This window comes from Xiphias gladius, chromosome 18 (genome assembly GCF_016859285.1).
Source record: "Xiphias gladius isolate SHS-SW01 ecotype Sanya breed wild chromosome 18, ASM1685928v1, whole genome shotgun sequence".
NCBI classification, from domain to species: domain Eukaryota; kingdom Metazoa; phylum Chordata; class Actinopteri; order Istiophoriformes; family Xiphiidae; genus Xiphias; species Xiphias gladius.
In genome coordinates, this window is record NC_053417.1 from 19,643,689 (window position 1) to 19,669,367 (window position 25,679).

Consider the following 25,679-nt stretch of genomic DNA (forward strand, 5'->3'; position numbering starts at 1 on the left):
GCTGATATTCAGTCATGATATTGATGTGTTATGTTTCTCATTATACATCTGTCATACTTCATCACAGAGCCATATTTAGATGCGACTTTAGCACTGTGCCATCTGTTTCTTCAGTACTTCAGTTTCTTCTTTAGTTTTTGTATTTCTTTGCCTGAACTCTTTGTCTTTACAAACTTGAGGTAATGCCAGCGCCATTTGCCCTCTACCAAAGACTAACTGTACACTTACTGGATTTGAATACATGTGTGGGCATGTGGAACTGAATTTTTAATTCATTTCTGTTAAGATCAAGGTCAGCAGCTATTTATATTTATGCTCCTATATCTGCTCCTATCGTAGGATGTCGGCATCCTGATAAATGGCAGTGTTCCTGATCTGGTCGGCTCCCGGGTGGAGTGTGAATATGGGCCCGGTGTTTTTACAACTGCCACAGTGCACCTGGACTACGGTCCCGCTCAGATCCAGACCTGTCCCCTGCTCTCCCGAGAAAGCTACCAACCAATCCTCCCTGGCACAGGTGAGACCGACAACAGGAATTCATTTGGCTTTGAATCAATGCTGCCAGACATATTTTTCAACACAATATAGGTACAGTTACAGAATGTGATACTTTTCTTTTTTATTGACAAGATGTTGAGCCGTATTACAACAAATGTAATTTCCCTTTTCGTCTTTCAAAGGTCCAGCTCGAGGATGTCTCGCTGTCTAGTTTGTGTTATGACACTGATACAATCTCGAATGCTTGATACATGCGGCTTTGTTTACATGCCTTTGTTTCAGATCATCTGACTGTTTCTGTGGCAATAAAAGTGAATGGCACATCTGTGGTATCAGGGAGCTTCATCATCTATGACTGCAAGAGGACAGGAGCAATACACCCCAAGATGTCGTGAGTCACACATCCCTTGTCACCGTTGGTTATCTCAAATTCATAATTTATTCGGAGTTTGTGATGCGTGGTCAACTTCGTCAGCGTCATTGTGATCCGCTACTTCCAAATTCATTCCCAGACCCCTGACAATAATGCAGTGTCCTTCTTGTCATGTTTCAGATCTGTATGACTTGTTAGCAACAAAGAGACATTTCCCCTCTAATATTCTGACATGGTTTAATTTAGATAGCTGTTGGTGACAATAAGAGGAAAATCTCTGCCATATTCAAAAAAACACATGGATTTGAGTAAAGTACAAAAAAGGAATACAAATTTGTGTAGTAACATTTTCTTTCCTTTTAAGTACGATATTAATCATCTCATGACCCCTTAGATTTATCTTGTCACCCTTGGAGGAGCCTGAGCCCTAGTTTGGGAACCACTGGACTGAACTATCAGTAGTTAAAACTCGCTCCACCTTGACCAGATACAACAGTAAAATAATACTCACACATTGATGCATCAGTATTAAAAATCTAATAATGAAATATCCATTAATGCAATATTTTAGTCACTGCACCATTTTTCTGCAGAATGAGAACTTTTACTTCTGACACTTAAAATACATGTTGCTGATAATACGTCTTTAATTGAATTAGGTAGGATTTCAAATACAGGACCTTTACTTTTAATGGAGTATTTTACACTATGGTATTGATAGTTTACTTACTAAGTACTATACTGGATCTGAGTGCTTCTTCTAACACTGCTCGGGCCTTCATTCACTGGCTATTTAATTTGCCGGAGATCCATAATAACAAATCTTCCTGAACGAGACCTAAATACCAATAAACTATGATTATAGCTGTTCCTAAACATAGGGCTTTGGCAAGCTATGGTATCACTAAAATATCGGCCAAATGTCAGCTAACATCTCTGTGGCATTGTTGATGTGCACATACAGCTGGAAGGTGATAAACAGCAAAGCTTCTCTACTCTGTTTGTCTCAAAGGCCTTTCCGCTTTGTCCCTAACGTCTTTCTCTCATGTTTTCCCCTGCTTCCTATTTAGGCCTCAGTTGGTAAATATTGCCGACACATCCTCTTGGAGGGCTTATTGTGTATTTGGCTTGCTTAGGGTTTCTCAGTGCAGGCTCAAATGTGGGATTAATATGCAGTAAACATTAAACCCAAGGAAATTGGATGTGAAAATCTGGCTGGTCATGTTGATATTTCTTTTGCTGAAGGAGTGCGACTTGTATGGCCTGGTCACAAAGAGGGTTTTCTCATGTCTGGAGGCAAACCAGCTGGCTTCCTCTTGCATTTTGGACCATGTCAGAGGATCCACTTTATCTGATGGGCAGATTTTAGGCTTAGAGGGGCATCAGTGTGTGTGTGTGTGTGTGTGTGTGTGTGTGTGTGTGTGTGTGTGTGTGTGTGTGTGTGTGTGTGTGTGTGTGTGTGTCTGTGTCTGTGTCTGTGTGTGTCTGTGTTTTACCGATTCTCTGAGATTGAAACCGTTTGGGTGTGTCCCTTTTGTTCACTTTTTGAAAGCGGTCCGGAGGTGTGAAAACAGTAGATGCAAGGTACACGTGTGCAAGACTGCACCCAATATGTGCACATGGCCTCGGTGCTCGGCGAGGTCCAGGAGTGTGAAATTAGACCATGGTTTGTTGAAGGTGATAATGAGCAAAGTGCCATTCTCACAGGATGAGCAATGGGCTGCAAACTGCGGAGTTGCTATACTCTATCTGATTTTAATCACTTCAAGCTGTTTTTAAAAAAAATAATCCCTAAAGAGAGTCTTATGAGCCACATCTCCTCAATGAAACTAGATAGTGGAGTCTTTTTGTTTTGTGCTTTATGGAAAAAAGCCATCACTTTGGGTTTTTTTTCAAATGATAAAGCTGAAATCTTGTTGTTTTTTTTTTTTCATTATCTGCATTGGTGAATGTTATTAGACATTAATGGCAAAATAATCTGTCATCCCATTCGATTTAAGTGTGTGATTTAATTACTTGAACAAAAACAAATATTTTCTATAGATGTCAGAGGAGGACATTTTCATTCAGCTACATAGCTGATTACAGTACACACAACAAGGTGAGATGATGTCAGCAGCATGACTCTGGATGCCCTGCCAAAGGGCTCGACAATAAACCAAAATTTAGGGCTGGGATTATATTCATTCATACTTAATTTGACAATTATTTTCTCAAATTTTCAAATAATTGTCAAGAAACATGACAAATGTCCAAAAGCCCAAGGTTATGTCTTCCAATTGCTTGTTTTGTCCAACCAACAATCCAAAACCCAAAGATATACAATTTCTTATCACATATGACAAAGAAAAGCAGCGAATTCTCATTATTGAGGAGTAGGATCTTGGCAATGTTAGGAAATTTTTGAAGATTGAGAAGTCCCTGATCAATCTAGAGGAAATTTTCCGCTTTAAGAGGTCCTCTTAAGAGGATATGACATTCGTGTGCTGAATTAGTTTGTGTGTTTTTCAAATAATCTGCATGGCTGTGTTTGTGTGTATGAATGTGTTTAGACAGTGCTCCCATGACCCTTTCAGAGTGGTCACTAGGCAAAGTGTTAATGACAACCAGACGATAGCGTTCCAGTCTCACCAACAGCCCAGTGGGACAAACCACCTAACACTCTCTCAAACGCACACTCTCTCTGGGTTTTATTTGCTTTTTATATCTCTCCTTGTGTCTTTCTTTTTTTTTCCTCTTTCCTTGTCTGTCTCTGTCCATTTGCTCAACTCATTTTTTCCTTCCTTCCACACATACACACACACACACACACACACACACACACAAAAACTGGTCTTTTCTTCTTAACATATTTCTCTTTGACAGAGACGTGATTGAAGATGTGTGTTTAACCGCTGTGTCCACTGAGAGGCCCTGAGAGTGCGAGTCTGCCTGTGTATTTAGTGTGTGTGTGTGTGTGTGTGTGTGTGTTTGTGTGTGTGAGTGTATGGTCATTATGACTTGAGGTGGGCAGTGTAATTTTTACTGTCAGTGTTAGGTCAAGCAGAGAGAGAGAGAGTGTGCAAACAATCTGTGTGTGAGTGTATGTGTGTTTGTGCGTGCTTGCATACCTATCCAACAGTGGACTTCTCCTTTGTTACACATTCACCAACATTGGACTGGGTGAGCCAAATGGGGACACTTTGGAGGTCCAGTGTCTGTCATGCCTTAAATCATGCTATAATCATGTCTAAAACCTTCTAATGAATTTATTTTTAACTTTTGCCCAGACGGGACCCATGGGTGTTCTGATTGGAAGAGTTCAACTCAGCACTGCCTCTGCAGGCTGGAGAAGGGATTGTAATGACCTACTCACACGTCTTTTTTTTCACACTCGCCAATAGTGTAAATGGCTTTTGGACTACAGGGCAACAGACTAAATGCTCAAGTTACCAGTCTCCTTAAACAATATTTTATGTAACCTATTTGTAAAAAATAAAAATATTGTAAAATCTAATGAGAAAAAAAACAATTAGAAACAAAAGGGTCAGCAGAAGAGCCGTCACCCTGCGCATACAGGAGCCTAATCCCTAAACCTCTGCAGCGGGATTGGTTTTGCTCGGGGTATGTGAAATAGGCATGATTCCAACCAGACGCTGCACCACTGGCACGTTATGGTCACGAACAAACCCCTTTACAGCAACAAGTCCCCTTCACTGTTTGTGACAGACAAGGAAGATCTGAGGACGTGGCTTTGATTCTTATTTGGCCCACTGAATTTTGAAGTCCAACACCCAAAGCCTCAAATGCTCTGAGAAACATAGCTCAGAAGTGTCTTAATAAACCCCTCAGGTTGTTAGAAGTCTGGTCTGAAGTTTTGAGGTTGTGAGTTGAATCCTTGATGAATTTTGAAGTCCAACACACAGATATAAGACTTGAGCACTCTAAGAAATGGAGCTCAAGTCTCTCTGACCAAATAACTCAGTGTGTTGGAGGACTGCTTGGAAGGTCTGAGGATGCTGGTTTGATACTTATGGGTGAATGTTGAAGTCCAACACACGAAGTGAAAACGGAAAAGCGTCCAGAGAGAAGCCCCCACTGCAACTGATAGGATGGTGGGGTTTTTTACAGTGGTAAGCCCCCAGTGTTTAAATCCTTGGTTTAAATCCTGCTTTTTTTTTTACCTGGACCATTAAAAAATTAAAGTAATTAAAAAGTAAAAAAGTCCCATTTTGAAAAAGTATTAAGTAAGTGTAATGTATGTATAGTCTGTCTCTCTCCAGTCAGTCAGACAGCAGAGACAGTTCCACTCTCTTTGATAGTTAGGATAGCCAGACATCAGCCAGGCCTGCAAGCCCCTGCCCCCAAAAAAAGAAAAGAAGATTACTATTAAAAAAGTAATTATATTAAATAAAAAAAAAAAAAAAAATTAAAAAAAAATTTTTTTTTTTTTTTTTTTTTTTTTCAAAACAAATTTCAGTCAGTTTACAGTCACAGTCAGTCAGTCAGTCAGTGTCCAGTGTGTGTGTGTGTGTGTGTGTGTGTGTGTGTGTGTGTGAAGCCCCCACTGCAACTGATAGGATGGTGGGTTAGTTTACAACCATAAGGCCCCAGTGGTGAAGCGTCTGGTTTAAATCCTGCCTTTATTTGGTACCTGGACCATTAAAATCTTTCTGCACCGTATAAGTAAAATGTTCCATTATTGAAAGACATTAAGTAAGTCTTTGTATTAATAAATGTCCCCTCTCTTCTTCAGAGCAGACAGTTCTTCCACTATGGGCTATCCCCCTCTTAGTTTGATAGTTAGACATCAGCCAGGGCTGCAAGTCCCCTGCTCCCCTGCAAATTTTTAAAAGAAGATTACTAAAGCAGTTAAGTTATTATATTAAAAAAAAAAAAAAAAAATAAAAAAAAATTTTTTTTTTTTTTTTTTTGACTAGAAATAGTGGTTCAAGCTTCAGTTTACTGGTCAGCATAGTCAGACAGTCCACTGTTGGTGTGTGTGTGTGTGTGTGTGTGTGTGTGTGTGTGTGTGTGTGTGTGTGTGTCTGTGTGTGTGTGTGTGTGTGTGTGTGTGTGAACATGTGCATGGGTGATGGTGTATAGGTGTTTTAGTAGGACAGAAAGGGAGTCAGGGAAAACAGAGAAGCTGTAGCTGATAAGAGCCTTCAGGGGGCCGTCTGCTTCTAATCAGAACACACACACACACACATGCACACGCACATGCACACGCACACGCACACACACACACAAAAACAGAAGTTTCAATCATGTTTCTGCATCCTCTTACACCCACTTCACTCCCCCTAATCTAAAGACCCCCCCAGAGTGCTGCTATCACTGGAGGCGCTATCATTCCTAGTGTGGGACATCTGTCTCTTCCCAGAGGCAATACAGTGAAACACACTCCAGTCACACACATGCACACTGTACATTGGAGGTGTTCTACTTTTGGTAGCTTATCTGGAAGACACACACACACACACACACATATTTGTACTGCATCCACAGTAAAGACAAATACAATCCCTATCCCCAAACACTGCCCTTTATCATCTCAACTACACATTTAACCTAAACAACTGCTCTATCTTAAAGGGTAGATCACACAAATCACAACAAAGCAAATTTTTAAAATTTTCTCAGAGATTAATATCTCAACAACTGTTTGGCTAATTAGTACTAGGAGTTAATGATGTGGGTGAACCAACCCTCTAACTTAAACTTGCTTAAAGTGAGATGATAGAAATTAGCTGAATAGCTGCCAGTGTGCCACTGTGTCATTTATGGGATAATGGTAAACGCCAAAGAACGTTGCGTGAACGTCGGCTGCTGATATTCTATATTTTTGTTATTGTCAATAAATCTCGTGTCATGATTCTTGTCTCAACCCTGCTGGACATTTTGCTTCTGTCTCCTAGCACACTCCACCTGCCCACCAGGTGTCTTTGGACTTTTCTCCTGTTCCCAGATCCACCTGCTCACTTGTTTCTGACTCCCACGTTCTGCAACTTCCCCACCTACCTACACACCTGTTTCTCATTTTACTCATTTGCCTGCTACCACTGTTTTGCTACCTGTTGTCTTTCTCCTGCCTGCCTGCCTGCCTGCCCATCTTTCTAACTGTAAGTCTGGTCCTCATCATTTTTTCATCAAAGTAACTTTACTGCATCAGCCTGCCTCTGTGTCTGCGCTTGGGTCCTCCCTGCCTGTGCTCCTACCACCTGATGTGACAACATGAAGTGAGCAAAAAAACAGTGTGTCAGTCTGCCTCTCAATACGTTGCGTCTTCCCTACACTGTCTGTGGCTATCAGTGCCGTGCCCCTTTGTTCCTGCTTAAATAAATCTTCAAAAACTGGTTACAAATATATAGTTTAATTTAAAAAAGGCTAAGTAATTTCCTAACACAGCTGAAGAAACATGGAGAGACATGTCACCCAGTGCAATAGTGTGGCTCAATGATGTGTTTAATAGTTTTTGGACAAAAAAAGACATAGATAGATAAACTATGCCAGGCTTTGATTACATAGGCAGTACTTGTTGGGTCCTGTTTGACATCCTGGCTGACTGTGTTGTAACTGGAATGAATGTGTCTGCTGCTGTGACTAATCATTATTTCCTTTTATTAGAGCTCAACTTTGATGCCTGTAATCAGTTCAGCCTTTCAGTTTGTGTTAGACTCCAAATGAATCAGAGTCAGCCACATATTTGGCTTCTGAAAAGACATATTTACTGCATGGGAACAGATCAGAGGAAGATACAGGGGAGGAAGCATGCAAGATTTGGCAATATTTGATCCTTGTTTCTCAACTCTTTCCATGTATGTGTGTGTGTCTCCACCTGTGTCAGATGTGTGAGCTGCCTGAGCACAAGGTGGAAGTGTTACTGGGACCAAGAGAACCATCTTTGTGTCTCCAGTAAAGATGAGTCAAAGCACAACCTGCTAGAGGTGAGTAATTCTTCCTTTTCCTAATCCATCAACCAAGCAGTCGCCTGGAAGATCTCATAATATTAAGATCCCACTAGTCACAGCCACTGACATAATCCAGACTCTGCTGGCCAACATCTCCAAGTGTGCCATAATGATCTGACTCCAGACAGCTTAGGCAAGAACAACAATGTGGTAATTCAGGTTACAAGTGTCTCAACTGCAGTATGTAGAAATGTTGAAACAAGCTATAAAATCTCAGGAGGTTCTGGTTTTACAGACTCATAACAGGGTAATGTACCACTTTAAAGTTCCTCAAACCTCCTCCAAAGTTTCACTGTTTGGCAGTGTAGTTTTAATATCCCAGCATGTGGGAGAGTAGATTCACTATGCCCCTATTTTTGTAGAGAATTATTACTAAATGTCAAGACTGCTTGTTGCCAGTGAAGAGATAAATCTACACCTACATTTTCAGCCATGGTTTTATATATCACTTCATTCTAAGTAGGCTATGTGACTGTACGAATGGATTATGTATGTATGTTTGGCTATGTAAAGCCCCACGAGGGTGTAAAGTACTCTGAAAAACAAACAAACCAAATAGTGTAAAAGGCTTGGCACGAGCACATGAAAGGGCTCTGAAAGTGAAAAATTTATCCAAAACTAGTGTAGCCTCATTGAAACCAATTAAAGCTCCCCAGATACCACCGTCCATTTTGCGTGTTCCAGACAACAGCAAGCCTAAGTCAGCCATCAAGTTATTCCTGTTCCCGCTGGAGTTTTATTCACCCTCTCAGCAGACTTTGGCCCTGAGGGCGAGGGTCCAGTCACAATTAGGTGGTATGTGGTCCAGTCACACTACTGGTCCCAGTTAGAGGGGAGATGAAGTGCCTCACAGTCCTCTGGTCAGTGTTAAGTGTTTTATTGATGTGAGCGTATAATGCTAAGTTTTATATCACAAGACCCGCTGAAAAGCAAGAGAGAGCTTTTTGTGAAACATCTGTAATAAAGCCATCATTGCATTTTTTTTTTTCATCAAATGGGATAAATCTTAGTCAGGCAGGCTGTTTCAGATCCTAAAATGCAGAAAAACAAACATATTAAAGCACAGGAGGCTTGTTCTTTTTATTCACTTTAAGTTATTTAAACTTTAAGTTCTTTTTAAACATGAAAAACTTTATTAGGTCTTTATAGTGTAGGTCATAAGGAGAAGAGAGGGGTATTTTCCTGTCCTGCTAAGCCCATCACAGTGTCCAGTGAGTCTGTTTTTCTAATCCCTCATCGTCTCTCTATTTGAAGCTATTGTTGTTTCCCTCAGAGTTAGACTTCACCCTCTCATTTCCTCCTCCTCCAGATAAACAGGACAGGTATTTTGGGTTGCGGATGTGTGCAGGGTAGCCATTGTTTTCCTTAACTGCTATATGTCACTTCCTGCCCCTACACCCCCACCCCCCAACACAGAATGCAGCTTCCTGTCCCAGCCTGGTTGCCTCAGAGGTTCCTCCATCACCATCAGAAATGGCCCAGGACTTCATCTTATCCCTGAGCAACATCCAGGAGGTACGCCAGACAACCTCCAGCTATGGCGCTGGACTTGGACTTTGTCCAAAATGCATGTTGTGAAAGTGATTGGAATAAAACAGAAACATATGGTGTGTTTGCTTCAAGCTGTGTTAAACACAGATGAATATTTGTGTGCTATGGTTTGGATCAATGAATGAGCAAAACGTGATTTTGGTTGATCTCCATGTTCTGAGACAGAGTTGAAAAGGAAGACTGAGCGAGTATCTTTATGCTTATGTTGCTCACTGCTTAGCTGTCTGAGCCCACCATGCCTCTGGTACCTAACTGTGACTAGCTGAGTTGTGTCTTCGTCAGCACGGTGTACAATGTGCAGTCGGTCTGAGGAAGCACACATGGCAGGAGCTTTATTCGCCCGTGTTCATTTCAAATTCAGCCAGTCCTTCCAGATCAGTTTTTTTAAACTCCTATTCTCATCCTTAATCCACACTGAGCTAGTCAGACGCTGATCCTGCATCACTGATAAGGACACAATCGGGATCCTCTAAAAATCGTAGTGCTGACTAGTTTCCATGTGTGGTCAGTCACACATGCCTAACGCTGGCTGGCCTTTCGAGCCCTCTCCTGGTGTGTTGCTATAGTGACAGACTCTGAGTCACACGCAAACTCACACATGCACACACACTGGATGTGATTGGTCATTCATACTAGTCTTTATCATGGAATGTTTATACAAATTGATGTTGTTCAACCCTTGTGGAATTTGTGGTGAATTTAGGTTTGGTTCCCACACTTTTACTAAAGGACAAATTTAATATAAATTATTTAGACTTAACCGTGATAAACAGTCCTATGAAAACATTAAAAAAAAAACCAGATGCTTGCAAGTTCGTCTTGCGGTGTCTTTTAGTCCTCAGCGTGTACATAAGAACAGAGAACATTTCAAAGTGTGTTATGTTGGAGTTGGTCTTGGAAAAAGAACCTGCCAGTTGCAAGAAAAATCAAGACTCTCTGGTGTCAAAAAGCACAGAGAAATAGCAAAGTCCTGGAGAGGGTGATCCTAGTAAACCAATTTAAGCTGGCTGGATTCACAGACAAATGATTTCCTTCACTTTAAGTACTTAGAATTTGCTGCTCTAACCTATCTTAGCTTCTTTATGGTCTTAACTTCACATATCTTTTCTCAGTCAAACTTAGGACACTCATTTTATGAAAAATAAATTAATATTCATTACTCTGGCTCCCAGAAGACTTGCCGAGGTGTGGGAGTCCAGATGTTGATGAATATGAATTTTGAATGGATTGCATCTTTTTCCTGGCAGGGAAAATTATTGTGGGTTATTCCAGTTTCCTGGTACTTTTTCAGAGTTGTCACTTGTTACCAGACATGTTTGAAAAAGCACTGCTTTGCAGAAGCTGTCTCTAATTCTCTCATTTTGAGCACTAGAGCAATGATTTTATCATTTTGAGAACAGCATAATATCACAGTTTGCTTGCTTATTATTGTTGAAATACTGAATTTAAAAAAAAAATAATTACTTTGTTTGACAGGGGGAGGAGCTGGAGTGTGACTTTGGGACAGAGCAGCGATATGAAGCCACATGGCTGAACAGCTCGACTGTCAAGTGCAGTGGAGTGACAGTAAGTATGGACAATGGCCCATCAGAAATAACTACCGAGTCAATTTGCAGAGTCTGAATAAAGATCAGTTAATTTCCAACTCAGGTACTGTGCATTTATCGGTTCAGTGTGTTCATTATAGTTAGGTTTAAGACTTGTTTATTAGTTGCTTTTATCGCAATAATTTTTAACCCTTGTTTATAACTGAATGTGAACCCATTATCATCTAGAGAACCAAGAGGGAGTATGTGGAGGCAAAATTAGACGCAATACACACACATTGACACTGAGGAGATGCCGAGTACAACCTGTTTTACTTGTACCACCTACCTTTCTGTCCATGTAGCTGTCCACTAATCAGCGGAGTCAGGTTTACCACCTCAACCTGAGGAGGAGAGGTTACTTTATTGGACTCGGGGAGGATATTTTTGTTGACAGCCCTCAGCCCATGAAAGGTAAGACATTACATTTATGGTTTTGTAGACGTGTAAAAGAAAATGGATGAAAAATACAATTGCCATCTGCTATGCTTCAGCTGTTTGCTCAGCTCTCCTGTATTTGCAGTGTAATTAGACAGCCACAAAAACAAGACAAAATCTGACATAGCTGCCAACGTTGCTCTCAGAATGCATTTCACTAGTACTCAGATGTTTTCTGATGAGACTGGTGGATTTGATTAAACCTCGAGAAAGATAAAGTATCGCTTACAGGGGCAAACAGTGTTAGACTGCCTTTCACTTGCAATAATAGTAGTTTGTGTATTACAACACATAATTTGCCAACAACTAGTAATTTGCCATAATATCATATTCTGCTGCCGTCTAATTACACATAATGATTAGATATAGAACTTACGAAGCTGCAATTTAAGGGGTCATCATTTCCTATTACAAGACATATCCATATGTTTTGTTGCAAATACAATTTGAGCTCCATGACAACAGTGAGATGATGAAAAGTGGCGTGCATGTTGTTGAAATTGGCATGTTGTACATAGTGCAGCTACAAGCCAGTCCTTGCCTATCCCAGCCCCAGATGTGCTGTTCTCAGTACATGTGTCTACCATATGAACAACAGCCCTGGGCCGCCGCCAGACTCTCTGCGCTGTTAACGGACATGACGGCCGCTTCATAACATGCAGAGTCATCAAATTTTAAAACAACACACTCTTTATAACACACATGCAGGGACGTAGACACTGTATCGTGCACACAAATGCATGCACAGATGCACATGTAGGGATACAAATGGGACTTTTCACTGGGAGGCACATCGGAACGTGAACATAATCATCTGCTTCTCGCTCACTTTGTTCTCCTCCACTCCACTAGCTGTCTTTTTTTCCAGGTTTATTTTTATAACCATGAATATATCATCTTGCAAATGCTTCTGCTGTTTATTTAGAGCATGCAGACCATGTGGTTCATATAAGGTATAAAATACTCTTAGGAGTCTAAGAGCACTTTAAGTTAACCAGACAAGGCAAACACAGTTCAATAAGGCTGCATTACAATAATAACTGTCTATCTCTCTCTCCCCTACCTCTCATCTCCCTCTAGTGGAGGTGTACAACTGTGGAGTGGGTAGTTCAGACTGTTCCCAGTGCTGGGGCCGGGAGGATCAGGGCCACCTTTGTGGCTGGTGTGAAAACAGCTGTAGGCCGCGGGATGACTGCCAGGGAATCAGGGATCAATGTCCGGCTCCTGAGATCCACAAGGTAAGATCACAGTTTTAAACATGCATGATTGTGGACTACAAATGCTTGCAATCATCCTCCTAAAGCCCCCACACACAACTCCTTTTTGTAGACTTCACGCTCTATTTTCATGCCATAAAATGGTGAATCATGGGGTGACTCACATGTCTTGGTGCCCCCATGTCCTGTCTGTCCAGTGTCAGCTGCTGAGGGAATGTTTGAATAGAGTCTCATTAAAGCAGTTCACTCAGTAATAAAACCAACACTCACTTAGCCATAGGCCTCTGGGGACACAGCCGAGTTGAGCTGCAATCACTCAGGATGGCATGGGAAACACCTTCTGCCCTGTGTTACTACAGTATGTGTGTAAGCTGTTTGGATTGGGGTATGAAAGCTATATGTGCAGGGCTCTTTGTGTAGAAAACCACAGAAAGTAAAAGAAAGCAAATAAGAACCATGAGGGATTTTAGATATATGACCACAATAAGGGCAAAACCACGCTGGTAAAAGGAATTAAGGAGTGTTTATCTTACGAAGGATCTGACTGCGGTCACGTCAAAATGGTCATTGCGAATTTCGCAGGGCCATTCTTTAAACTGTTTATGGAGCTAATTTGCATGATCATATTCATCTGTTTGTCCAACTGTAATGGGAGTGTGTTAAGAGCTGTCCTCGGAGCCTTTTCTGCCTCTACCAAACTTAATACCAGCGGAGCCACGGTAGGCGGTCATGGGAAGCACAGCTCACATGAGACCCAGTCAGCCTCAACTTCCTGTAGATAAAACCTGGTCAGCCCAAGAGAATAAGAAAGCAGAACAAAGCAAGCGGACACACACACACACACACACACACACACACACACAGGCGCACAATCTGTCACACAAATAGGCCATATTGAAGCATTCACGATTATCCCTCATTCTTTGTAGCTGTCAGCATGCTGTGACTAACAGGATGCTTTGTGAGAGTCTAACTTATGTGGACTTCTTACGTGACTGAAGTTAGCTGGGCTGAGATGCCGTATGCGTGGGTAGACTATTGTTGCAACTCTCTCTCTCTCTCTCTCTTCAACACACACACACACACACACACACACACACACACACACACACACACACACACACACACATACTCACAAACCCACCGGTTCTCTCAGGAGAAGCAGTTGCAGGGGCTGTGGTTCTGTGGGGTGTGTGATGCAATGCTTTGGCAGCCATGTTTTCCCAGAGAATCCACAGGGGTTAGAGCCTGAGTACTCCGGCTTACGGGGGAAAAGATCTGCTCTCCTTAAACATTCACACGCACACACATACCACAGCAGCTCTTTGTTATATACTCCGGGTGACTGTGTGTACAGCTTAGATAATGAAACACGTTTTTGTTGCACTGCTTTGTCACATACAGTCCTTATCACAAGGTACTAGCACCAGAATATCAATAATATGGAGAGGCATTTCATTATTCTCTAAACTTTGCCACATACCCCCTAATTGTGAAAAATGCTCTCTATTCTATGCATTGACGAAAGACAATGGAGACATTTATTATCCCTGCAGGCCCTTTATTCTCACGTGACGTGTTGGCTGGTCCACTGTTTAAAAAAACATTGATTAGAGGTACTTCAGCATCCAAAACAGGAACTGCCAAGCATAGTTTATCCATGACATGAAAACAAAAAGAGAACTGAAGGATCTGGGTGAGACATAAATGGTTTGGGGGAGAGGATGGAGAGCTAGTTGGACAGGGAAAGGGTGGAGAAGTACAGTACAGGAGAGAGGCTTTTTCCTGTTTTTGCCCTCACGTCCACCTTGATTAGTGTGATGCAGAGGCACTGGAATGACGAGAGGAAGATGAAAGCTCTGACCTCACAGCAATCTGTTCAGAACAATAAAAAAAAAAAAAAAAACATACCAAAAAAACAAAACCAAAAGAAAACATATGGATTTTATCCGGTAGGTAGTTTATCTGGTGCAGGTTAAATATCTGAGTATTTTTGATTTTAGTACAGGAATATAGAAAAATGTAGTCCTAAAATGCGTCTAATAGCTCCAACATTCCTTGTGGAGGTTTTTGCAGAGACACTTTCACACTCTCTGATCTCCCTCCAGGCCTGGCAGAGTTTGTGCTGTAAATCAAGCCTCTCAGACTTGTAAGAGGTGTAAATGAACAGCATGCCAGCTGATGTTGATGTCAATGCTCAATGGCACCACGGAGACACACTAGGTGCTGTAAGACGCATAGTGATAATAAATAACTCTGCTTACTGCTGAGCTCTGTAGAGAGGGTGGGTGCTTTGTGTGTTTGCCTGCCAGTCTGTGTGTGCATACGTGCTCACTCGTGCATTTATGTGCTGGTTTCTGTCAGAGGAAATATATACATGTCTAAGTGGTGTAAGTAGGCACAGGGTGGTCACACTTAATATCCAAAAGCTTAATAAAACCACAAAAACATTTACATCATTTCCTGTGGTGTAGATTCCACAGAAATACTGCAAGTAATGGGTTGGTTTCCAACAGTTTGTTTTCACACAATATTAAAATTACATACAGTCTTTCTTTACTTAACCACCTCCCCTTTTAGCTGGGAAATATATAGTTTATTTATCCGCGCTGTCACTCTTGTGGGCTTCAAATTATCTGGATGCAGAGCCAAACCTCGCCCTCTCACCTAGACGAAACAGAAGTGCTGTTTTCATTCTTAAGCTCAGTTTCTGATAGAGCTGGAGCCAGGCTAATAACACAGAGGGGTCACAGTGACCTCAGCTCAGCCAGGGGGGGTCGTTCAGGAAGGCATGCACGCTGCTGGGCTAGCTATGCAACAGTGGCAAGATGATGGTAGATTGCTTCTGTCTGGGTGTCGGAGATGCTATCGCTGAAGCTGTGTTTCCGTGGTGATTGGAGAGGTGACGGTCCTCTCCTTTCTTTCTGCGGCTCCTGAATGTAAAGTTAAGAGACCAAAGGCGAGGTCTGAAATGATGCGTGAGAGTATGCCTCTTTAACAACAACAGAAATGGGACTAAGGAATTTGACAGAGCACACACAAGAAAACATGAAAGGGAATAGCACTGTGCACTAATTCCCCTGTTTAGGCCTTTGCTCTCTCACCACCACCATCAGTATTCACTCTCCTCTCGACACTCAGTTCCCTAAATTGCCTCCCCACTCATCCACCTTTCTGCTGTGCTCTCCACCTCGCCTCTCCAGCCCTCAGTCTCTCAGTCTGTCTGTCTCTCGTGGGATGTGAAGGGGGCTCTTAGGCTGCTCTTTATTTGCATGTGCTATAGAGGATTAGAGGCTGAAGAGTCTCAGACTGGCACAGTTAAGAGTCTGCTTTGTGTGTGCATATATACCTAAATCGTGTGCCTATTCAATTAGATCTCAGTCTTCAGCAGAAGAACACTTACAGGGGCCACTTGTCCTTATCTCTGTGTGCCACACTCCATGTCAACATCAGAGACAGCATCTCCATTCTCTTAATTCTCTGTCATGTTCATTATCACCCGTCGTTAGTGGGATGTTTTAAGGGAGGTAATCTTCAACTATCTAAACATCTAAGATTCCCAGTGAAAGGTAATCTTTCACAGGCTTTTCTTTCTCCCTGCTCATTACTTCACTCTGTCTTTTTTCAGATCTTCCCCTTGAGGGGTCCAGTGGAAGGAGGCACCCTGCTGACAATAGAGGGCAGGAATCTGGGCCGGAGGGCTGGAGCAGTGAAGGTCTTTATTGGAGACGTGCCATGTACTCTCCTGCCTGAGCTCTACACTGTCTCTGTAGAGTAAGTATTACAACATGTGGCTGAATTTTGATTCACAAGTCTATGTTAGCTGTTTCCAAAGTGTTTGCTAAAGCATAGGAGAAGTGCAGGCACCTTTTTTCTTCTCCTGATTTCCAGTACCTTGTACTTATTTAATTACGTTTTACATTATCTACATTTTCAAAATGACAAGATGGAAGAAATAACAGCTTGTTCTATATGTCAAAATCATTTATATTTAAAACCCTGTTAAAATATGCAGTTCCGCTGCCACTAGGACCGGTGAGATGACAGCTAACAATGACCTGTTGTCATGGTAGCCCGACATGCATTCAAGCAGGATTCAGTGTCCATCTCAATGTCCGGGATTCAGCGGGCAGAGATTGAGACTGTCAGAGCAAGTGAATGAAAGATTTGTAAAGGTTAATAAACCTTAAAGAAATCCTGACATGCACAGTATATCTCAGTCGTGAACACAGTGTGAAACCAGACCTCAACCAGTGAAACTAAAACTCAGATCAGACAGCTCAGTGAGAGCTATGTGACTTCTTACGCTCAAGGCGTAGGGGGAGTTACAGTAGCTGTTCCACACTAGAATGATTTACCGGCTGGGAAAAGCATGAAAAAACTTAATGGCTTAGAAAAGTTTGGGATCTACGGCAAAATTTTAAATACCTGTAATACAGGTGTCATGGTGTATTCAAAGGGAAGCTCGACCAACTTTATGTTTACTGCTGCATATTTGTTGTACAACCTAAAAGTTGTATAAAGCCTTTTGTGGCTCCAGAAGAAGCTGCGGAAATCCTGATAATCTGATAAATAAAACATCAGAATAGCAGAGTAACAGAATAGCAAACTTAACTCTCAGTAAAATAAGCCATTAAAACCACTCATGTGAGCTAATGATACTTTTCAGTTTGTAATTGAAAAGCTTTTATTTAAAGAAAACCCCAGTTATGCCACATTTACAGTATAATAATTACTACAATTCCTCTCACAAATCACCATCATAGATCATTAGATGAATCCACCTCTTATAGTCATGAAAGTAGAGTGTCTTGAATGGTTTTGCATGGTTTAGCTTTCATGTATTCATGAGGCTAATTTTCTCAAATATTATTATGCAGCACACTTCTCATTCTAAATGACTCCATTGCCACCCCTTCGTAGCTCAGGGACCATCACACTATCACCATGGAGACAGCAGGACCCTGCTTTGACACTGGCATAACAGAGCTTGTTGGAAGTCAGTAACTCTACAATTACATCCAAACTTCCATTCAGTATCTGCAATGTTCCTTCCGTGCTACTGTTTATCTGGTTTTGCTCCACTGAAGCCAATCATTGTATTAAGACCAGTTCGAGGGTGACCTGTGGGTCTTACCTGTCACTTTAACTGCCTGACACATTCCTCCAAACAGCACATGTTGAAAACAGCGAATCACATTTCACTGCAGGGGTGATCTCATCTTGTGTCGTCATTCCTCATTGGCTGCCGAGGCTGGTTGTTATGACATCGAAGCATATCCTCGTTCCTGGAAGTGGCACTGACAAATCATAATACCTCGATGCATGTGACAGTGTCAGCACATTTGACTTGCAGACACACACACACATCCACGAACACAAGTACGTCTTTCTACTTCAATCCTTGATTGATTTGATTAGATTTGATCCTATCGCATCCTTAACATTTAATCTCACTTTAGTCTAAACCTAATTTAGAGAACAAAATCTAAAATCATTTAAACCGCATCCCTAGAAGCCACTTGAAGACACGAGGACTGGATGAACTAACCCTGTTCCCTCATTCAGGAGATCTAAATTCAAACTGGCTCTCGCTGAAATGCAAGACACACATAACAACGCGCGCACACACACACACACACACACACACACACATGCACATGTGACCTCATTTATTAGGGCTGTTGAGACAGGTGTCTGCTCGTGTGCTGAGAGGTGAAAGTTCACATCTGCTGCCAAAAGGAAAATGTGCAGCACTGGAGAGATGGTGCTCCACTTGCTCGGTCTCAACATTTTAATTAATGGCAGTCAGTCTAGGCACACCTCATTTACTGGAGTATTTCTCTGGATATTTGGCTCAGATCCTCCATGCTGCCCTCACTATCATTTTAATATGAGCCTGGAGTGGCCTTCGCCCTCTCCATTTAGCAGAACCGAGACAACACTCACATCCAAACACACAGGCTTGATTGCTGATGATCCTCATCGCCCATTCGAGGGAAATGATCACAGACATCTCAGTTATAGCCAAAATGTTGTGTGGGGCCATGCTGGAATGTGGAGCAGGGGTCAGTCCAAGCTCTGTATGTTCCTACTGGGAGTCTGCCTGTCCTTTGACTGGGATCACACATCATCAACATCACACTCAGCTCACACATACACACTGCGAGGTGTGTATGCCTTGAAGAGTCTTAAAAAACACTGAATTGCATTTGTCCTCAAAAAAGGCCTCAGAAGGTATTATTAAAATATCTTTAATTTCATTCACAATGGTCTTTTTGTATTTTTTTGTATATGATTGAAGGTTGTTGGGAGACATCACACACCTATAAATCAAAAGTGGGATTGTTGTGACAGTGGATTGTGTGCGCAGGAGGCTACACAATCCTTTTTTGTGTAATTTCAGTCAGCACCAACAGACCTGATACAAAAACTGTATCACTACTGTTAACTCCAGTAACAGTCATTGTCTCACAGCTGTCAAGTCAGTTTTAGCAAAAATTCAAATACAGTTAATGATTTCCAATTGGTTAATTCATCCATCCATTTCCTGCCACTTGTGCAGGTACAGGTGGGGTTAATTTAATTAATTATATCATCAGGAATTATTGGTATACACTGCTGGGGAGTACTGAAAAAATGTGATATAATAATATATAATTTTAGGCCAAAATGTCCTTTCTGGCTTTCCATCGCTTTGGCATGATTGGTATGATTATAAATTTTATTAAATTGCATTCTATCTGGTATCAAAAAGGTCTTAAAAGTCTTAAATTTAATTTGATGAACACTGTAGAAACCCTGATACACAAAGCATATCTGTGCTGTTTAGAGCTCCAGACTTCACCATAGCTTTTATCTGCTGATAAGACTCTGTCTGTACTCGTCAAGAAATATTGGTTGGTATGTCTCTTTTCCACAGTATAAACCTCAACAGTATGGTTCAATAGCAGATATCATATAATATGAGGTATTGTTTTGATAACTGTTTGATTCTCAGCCTGAATGCAGTTTGGCCTAAAGCAACCCTGAAGGTTTAGGCTCCGTCTTTCTTTTATTTCTCTCAGACTTATATCTGTGAATAATCATGTTTCATTTTGTTTGGCCTTTTTTTTTGTCTTTCTTCCCTAAACCAGAGCATGTGTAATGAGGCATTTGCTTAAAACAGGTGTGCACCTGCCCTCACGACACGTAACTGACAGGATTGTAATTTGTGTGTAATGACATTCGTTACCCGATGCTCCTTTAATTAATGAACAGGAACGTAGACCTCGCTATCAACAGATTTTAAAGGAAAATCTGTGATTTAATTGTGCTCATCACATTCTGCAGTGGTTGTGGCTTGGGCTTGCTTAAAACGAACTACATGTTGGTCTGTGTAGGATAAGGCCTGACATTTAAGAGCATATTTAGATACAGCTTTCTCCCTGGTCTCAGCCTGACCCCGACCCAGCCCAAATCTGTCCAGGCCAGCTTCTTCTCACTATATGTCCTGCCAGGTCCTCCTACATAAAAATCAGCTCCTTCACTTATGTTCCCCACAATTCCTCTGTCAATCATTCAATCACTAGCTGAGAATTCATAACCATTGTAGCACCAGGCACCTGACTAAATAAACCGACAGGTTGTTTAGCTGGAAGGGGAGCACGGGAGTTGATAAAGGTTGTGTTCCCCCTCAGTACATTTATCCCAGTGGGGCCCCAGAAGAGCAGAACCCTGTGCCTCGGTACAGCACCGTGTCGTTAATATGAGACGTCCCTGTAGAGCGTGCACTGATGACACAAGGCCTAATCACAGCCAGGAGGCAAGAGAACAAGCCTCAGCAGCACCTTAATCTCCTCTGTGGTTAGACACATCTGGTCTTAGGAGCTTTGAACTTTACATCTCCTAATATCTGATATCTCAAGGCTTTATTGGATTCCATTTGTAAATGCAATATGGTTTGATGAATTAGTTCATAACCACCATTCTTCAAGATTAATTACGTGTCTTTGTTTAGCAGTCATGATCGAGATCTCTTTCTTCCTCTTTATATTAGTTCATCTCATCTGCAATTTGAGTTAAGCAAACTCCTTTTTGTAAAACTAGTTTATTAAATTAAAGCTATAAGCTGCATTTTTGAGTGCTTTTATCCACTGTCATTTTTTAATTTTTTTTTTAAATAAGTAATCTCTGATTATGGTGTTTTGACAACCAAACAAGGAGGTCACACTCTTTTTTAATTCCCTAGGTTGGTGTGTGTCACTGGGAGGTCTGCACATGACAGGACAGATATTGTCCAAGTGGATGTGGATCAGAGTGGGATGGGGACGTCAAAGGAGAGCTTCTCATACTTAGTGAGTATTCTCCAGACCTCTACCCTCCTGCTGATCTTTGCTTTCTGTTCTTTCTGTCTCTCCCTCCACATTCTTCTTCTTCTACGCTCTCTGGTTCCTTGTTCCCCGCTGGGAAAGCCTTCCCAAGTGTGTCAGTTGAGTGTTAACAGATGCGTTTTATGATTCAGAGGAATGTGAATGTGTGGGAATCTTCAAACGTTCATCTGAGCTGCGGCTAAGCACCATTGTCATTTTGCACTCGCTGCCAGCAAAAACAAATATGGCGATTGTTGGAATGTCCCCTTGCTCTGAATTCATAACTGGTCGTGGTGAACTAGCCAGCATTGTGTTAATTGACCTCGACCCACACAGTTCCCCATTGGACTAAGAATATTCAGCCAGTTGAAATACCCATGTGAGCATTTTGTTTCTTTGTGTTTATAGACAAAGAGTATTTCATAATTTGGTGCAGGAAAAGTCTATCATATGAGTGGCTTTTAACAGCGGCTCTGCCGGTGAGTTATCCCACAGAGAAATCACCGACATCTTGAAGCCCTTCTTGATACATGAGGATGAGGAAAATCCAGAACAACAAACATTATGTCGGGCTGTTGTTGGAACTCCCCTTGGGCTTCCGTGTCCAACTCTGAGATGCTCAGTGTGAGAGACGTCTTTACTGCAGGGCTTTGAGGAGAAGAAATTGTGGGAGAAAGGGGAAACAGTTTCAGAGACAGGATATGTGCCTACACTGCAGCTCCTTCCTCAAACCTTTAGACGGAAACATCTGCCTCCTTACACCCACTCTGACACACAAACACACAATAGGTCTCCTCCATCCTTGCAAACTGAGGAAGTGGATCCTGTCAGTGAGGATAAGAGGTTTCCCTTGAGGCGAGGTTCATGTCGGGGATAGAAAGTTCGGAAAGAGCGGGAATGCTCATGCTGTTAGCTGCAGAGCTGGACAGGGCTATTCATATTGGCCTGATGAGCCTTGGTGCATGTGTGTAATGTATATGTGTTTGCATGTGCACATATGACGGTGTGTACGTGCAGTTTTTAATGTGTATGCATGAACATTATTGCTTGTTACCCACAGTGTAGCTGCCCTGCAAGCTTGGGCCCAAAGGCCTGTTGGCTTCAGCAGCACTTTAACATACCGCAGCGTGGGCTGTCTTCACAGTTTTCTTCACTAATTTACTGTTGTAGTCAGCAGCTGTCTCAGCCAATCTGTAAAGACAAGATATCTGAACCTCAAAGGATGAGGAAAGATTTTATTTGGCGTCAAGGAAAGCAACATAGAGCACAAAACGCAGTTTGGATAAGCCTGTGTCCTTCCGAGTGACAGAAGCTGTCAGATGTCTAGTGGTAAATGTGATGTCTTGTTAGTCACGCGGTGTATCTCTCCTCTGTATTCAGTTCCCAAAGCTGCTGTCCATGGAGCCGAGGAAGGGCTCTCGTGCTGGAGGAACCAGAGTGACCATTAGGGGAGAACACCTGGACGTTGGTTCTCAGGTCAGGGTCAAGGTCAACAACACACTGGAATGCATCATCACAGAGTGAGTATGTTTTTGGTTTTTTTTTATGAATTGCTTGTAGCCAGAGTCACTTTTATGTCTTTGAGGCAAGTCAAGGTCTAGTCACACGCTGTCAAAGTCTTCATGAGCAAATCAGAAGTCAAGATGTTACACTTTGTGTTTTATCTTTGTGCTGGCCATTAAATTACACACAATTTAAACAGTTTCTTGGCTTTCCTCGTGTTAAGCATTTTTTACATGGCTGACACCAAGTGCTGTAAATCATAAGACCTAGTAATTAAGATATTCAAGCTGTGCTGTTACGCAAGACCTGCTTCTTTTTCTTACTGGGTCTTTCAATCTCATCTCACTTTAGTTAAGCCCAAGTCTTAAATCCTCGTTTTTGTGACTTAAATCCAACTCAAGTCCAAGTATCAAGCTTAAAGTCAGCAGTTCTACTTTTAGCTATAATAAAGTGTATTGCAAAGTAGTGCTTGTATGAAATTCTTCCAGGCTGCAATAAACATAACTTAGATTCTAAGAGGAAATGTTTTTTTTTTTTTTTTTGATTTAGGATTTGCAGACATCACAAAATATGCAGTTACAATGTTTACCTCGTTTTTTTTTTTTAGGAAAACAGATGAAACCATTGAGTGCACCATGCCTCCAGCCTTGCAGGTACACACTGACTCAGTGACAGTGTGCGTGGAGTTTGAAAACCTTCCCTGTCATAGTGCAGAGCTTAGTACCACATACACTTACGAGAAGAACCCCATCATCAGCTTCATCCACCCCAAAAAGAGCTACCGCAGGTAGGTAGACTGCCACACGAGGTACAAGCATTAAAACCGAAATGTCTCAAACATCTCAAGCTGGTTGACTCTGTGGATCCCCTCCCAGAGTCACTGACATAAGTCATTACTGTAATGTTGTCCTGATGTGCAGCATCTTCTCCCTATTGTGCTCTAAATAGCACAGCATGTGTGTGACAGAGAAACGGCATGTCTTTGATGACATGTGAAGATTTTCTCCACTGTCGAACTGCTTTGGATTATTATATTAGCCTCTGTTTCTCTATCATTTTGGTGCAGTGTCCCAAAGTATTTGCATACCAGCATCAATTTGACCGTTTTTTTTTTCATGGCTGAGATGTGACTCTCTGTTTGTGTGTGTGTGTGTGTGTGTTTGTGTTTGTGTTTGTATCTGTGTGCGTTTGTGTGTGCGTGTGCGTTTGTGTGTCACAGTGGTGGCAGGACCATCACAGTGACAGGCCAGGGTTTTGATCTGGTGCAGAGTGTCACCATGCAGGTGCTGGGAATTGGACAAACAGTGAGTAATCAGCTAATTTGTTTCTCTTTTTACTTGATAAAAATATTTCAGCCATATAATCAGACATGTGAATTCATAATTAAGAAAAACAAAATGAAACATATGTTTTTAACACTTCTAGCTGCCTAAAGACCTTAGAGGAAGAGTTAAACATTTTGGGAAAATTGTTTATCCTCCCAGCCAAGAAATAGCCTCGCAACTAAACCCCCATTAAACCACAACTTTCTAGTGAGGTTTAGAGGGTTCTAGCTTTCATGGCAGGTTTTGTTACCCTCAGACAGAGCCAGACTAGCTGTTTCCCCCTGCTTCCAGTCTTTCTGCTAAGCTAACAGGCTGCCAGCAGGTAATTATGCATCATTTAATGAACAGATATGAGATGGGGCCTCAATCCTCTCATCTTAACTCTCGGCACGAAAGCAAAAAAGCATATTTCCCAAAATGTCGAAACTACTCTTTTAAGAGAGTGAATTATGTTGCAAGTAGATCATGTCATTAACCAACTGTTGAATGAAAAAGGTGTAGAAAGAAAATTTTTAAGCTGCTTTAATGTCTCCCTCTGCAGCCATGCACAGTGTTCTCCTCCTCCATGATCACTTGCCTGTCCCCGGCGTCCAGCCAGTCCCAGCAGACCTCGGTGCAGTTCTTCCTGAACGGAGTCCTCTACACCGGGGACAGCCCCTTCACCTCTGACGGCGAGCCAGAGGAAGAGGAAGGGGAGCCTCATAAAGGTCACTTCCTTTTGGAGTACGTGGAGGACCCTCAGTTCTACACTGCCAACAAGGAGAAGCTGATTAAACACCACCCTGGAGAGCCACTGACACTCATCATCACTGTGAGTGACACTGCTGAGACAGGAAGTGCGGATAACTGCTTCACTGATATGTTGGTTTTGCAGATAAATCAAGCAAATATTCCTATTCCTTCTACTAGAAAATTGATGTTTTCCAGTCAGTGTGGTTCACCTCCAGTTGGATGGGTATACCTTTGCTTTATTGATTACATATTAACTGTATTTTACACAACATTTTGATCAGATTCAACACATATGTGCAGCAATAGTTTGCAATAGTGCTAGGGTCATATCATATATGAATGAAGAATTTTATCTGCATCGCAAATATCAAATCTACTTGAATTACTTATAGAGACTACTCAGGTAAGCTTTAGCCAGTTATAAGTCACAGACGTTACATATAACCTAATATTTTAAAAATAAAGTAAAAAAATACAAACTAAAATTAAGTCAGGTGGATTACAGTACCTATAGTATTTACTATTTAGCTAAATGAATACATCAGTATTTTTTAGAGGAGAGATAAATGATTCAGTAAGACCAAGAGTCTGCAGTCACACTAGCAGCTCTGTGAGGCTGTACTCAGACACAGCTGTGCTTTATGGTAAATGTCAGCATCCTGGGTTGCTCGCGATGATAATGCTAACATGCTGACTTATAGCAGGTAATGTTGTATGGTATGTTCACCATTTTAGCTTTGCGTGTTACTGTGCTAGCATTCACATTTATAATCCGCATTAAACACAAAGTACAGCTGAGGATAATGGGACTGTCATCAGTTTTGCAGTTATTTGGTCATAAATCGGTCAAATTTAAAGATACTATCATCAGAAAACACTGGCTATTGACAATCTCTGCTTCCACAAACATGTATTCAAATTCTACATTGAACAAGTGATGGGATTTACTAAATTTGCATATTTCTTGGCTCCGAAGGCAGCACTGCTGTGAACTGACTTCCCCCACTGTGAACAGCAGACAGAGCTGAATGTTTCTTTATTCATATTCACATAAACCACAGGCACATAAAACACATCAAAGGTGTTGATTTCTGTTGGGGGTCTGAGGGGGGGAAGGGCGTGATGGCAGCTCAGTGGGAGGTCCCCTGTTCC

At 41.7% G+C, this 25,679-nt stretch overlaps 1 protein-coding gene across 1 annotated transcript in view; it reads left to right on the forward strand.

Annotated features, from left to right (window-relative positions):
• Window positions 1-25,679, forward strand: part of plxnd1 (plexin D1) — a 63,306-nt gene that overhangs the window by 14,689 nt on the left and 22,938 nt on the right. The window contains exons 6-18 of the mRNA XM_040153965.1: window positions 340-517; window positions 781-889; window positions 7,701-7,800; window positions 9,241-9,339; window positions 10,852-10,941; window positions 11,267-11,375; window positions 12,480-12,637; window positions 16,245-16,390; window positions 20,847-20,952; window positions 22,348-22,487; window positions 23,078-23,257; window positions 23,690-23,774; window positions 24,337-24,606. Coding sequence (XP_040009899.1) covers window positions 340-517; window positions 781-889; window positions 7,701-7,800; window positions 9,241-9,339; window positions 10,852-10,941; window positions 11,267-11,375; window positions 12,480-12,637; window positions 16,245-16,390; window positions 20,847-20,952; window positions 22,348-22,487; window positions 23,078-23,257; window positions 23,690-23,774; window positions 24,337-24,606 — 1,770 coding nt within the window. The remainder of the gene's footprint in view (window positions 1-339; window positions 518-780; window positions 890-7,700; window positions 7,801-9,240; window positions 9,340-10,851; window positions 10,942-11,266; window positions 11,376-12,479; window positions 12,638-16,244; window positions 16,391-20,846; window positions 20,953-22,347; window positions 22,488-23,077; window positions 23,258-23,689; window positions 23,775-24,336; window positions 24,607-25,679) is intronic.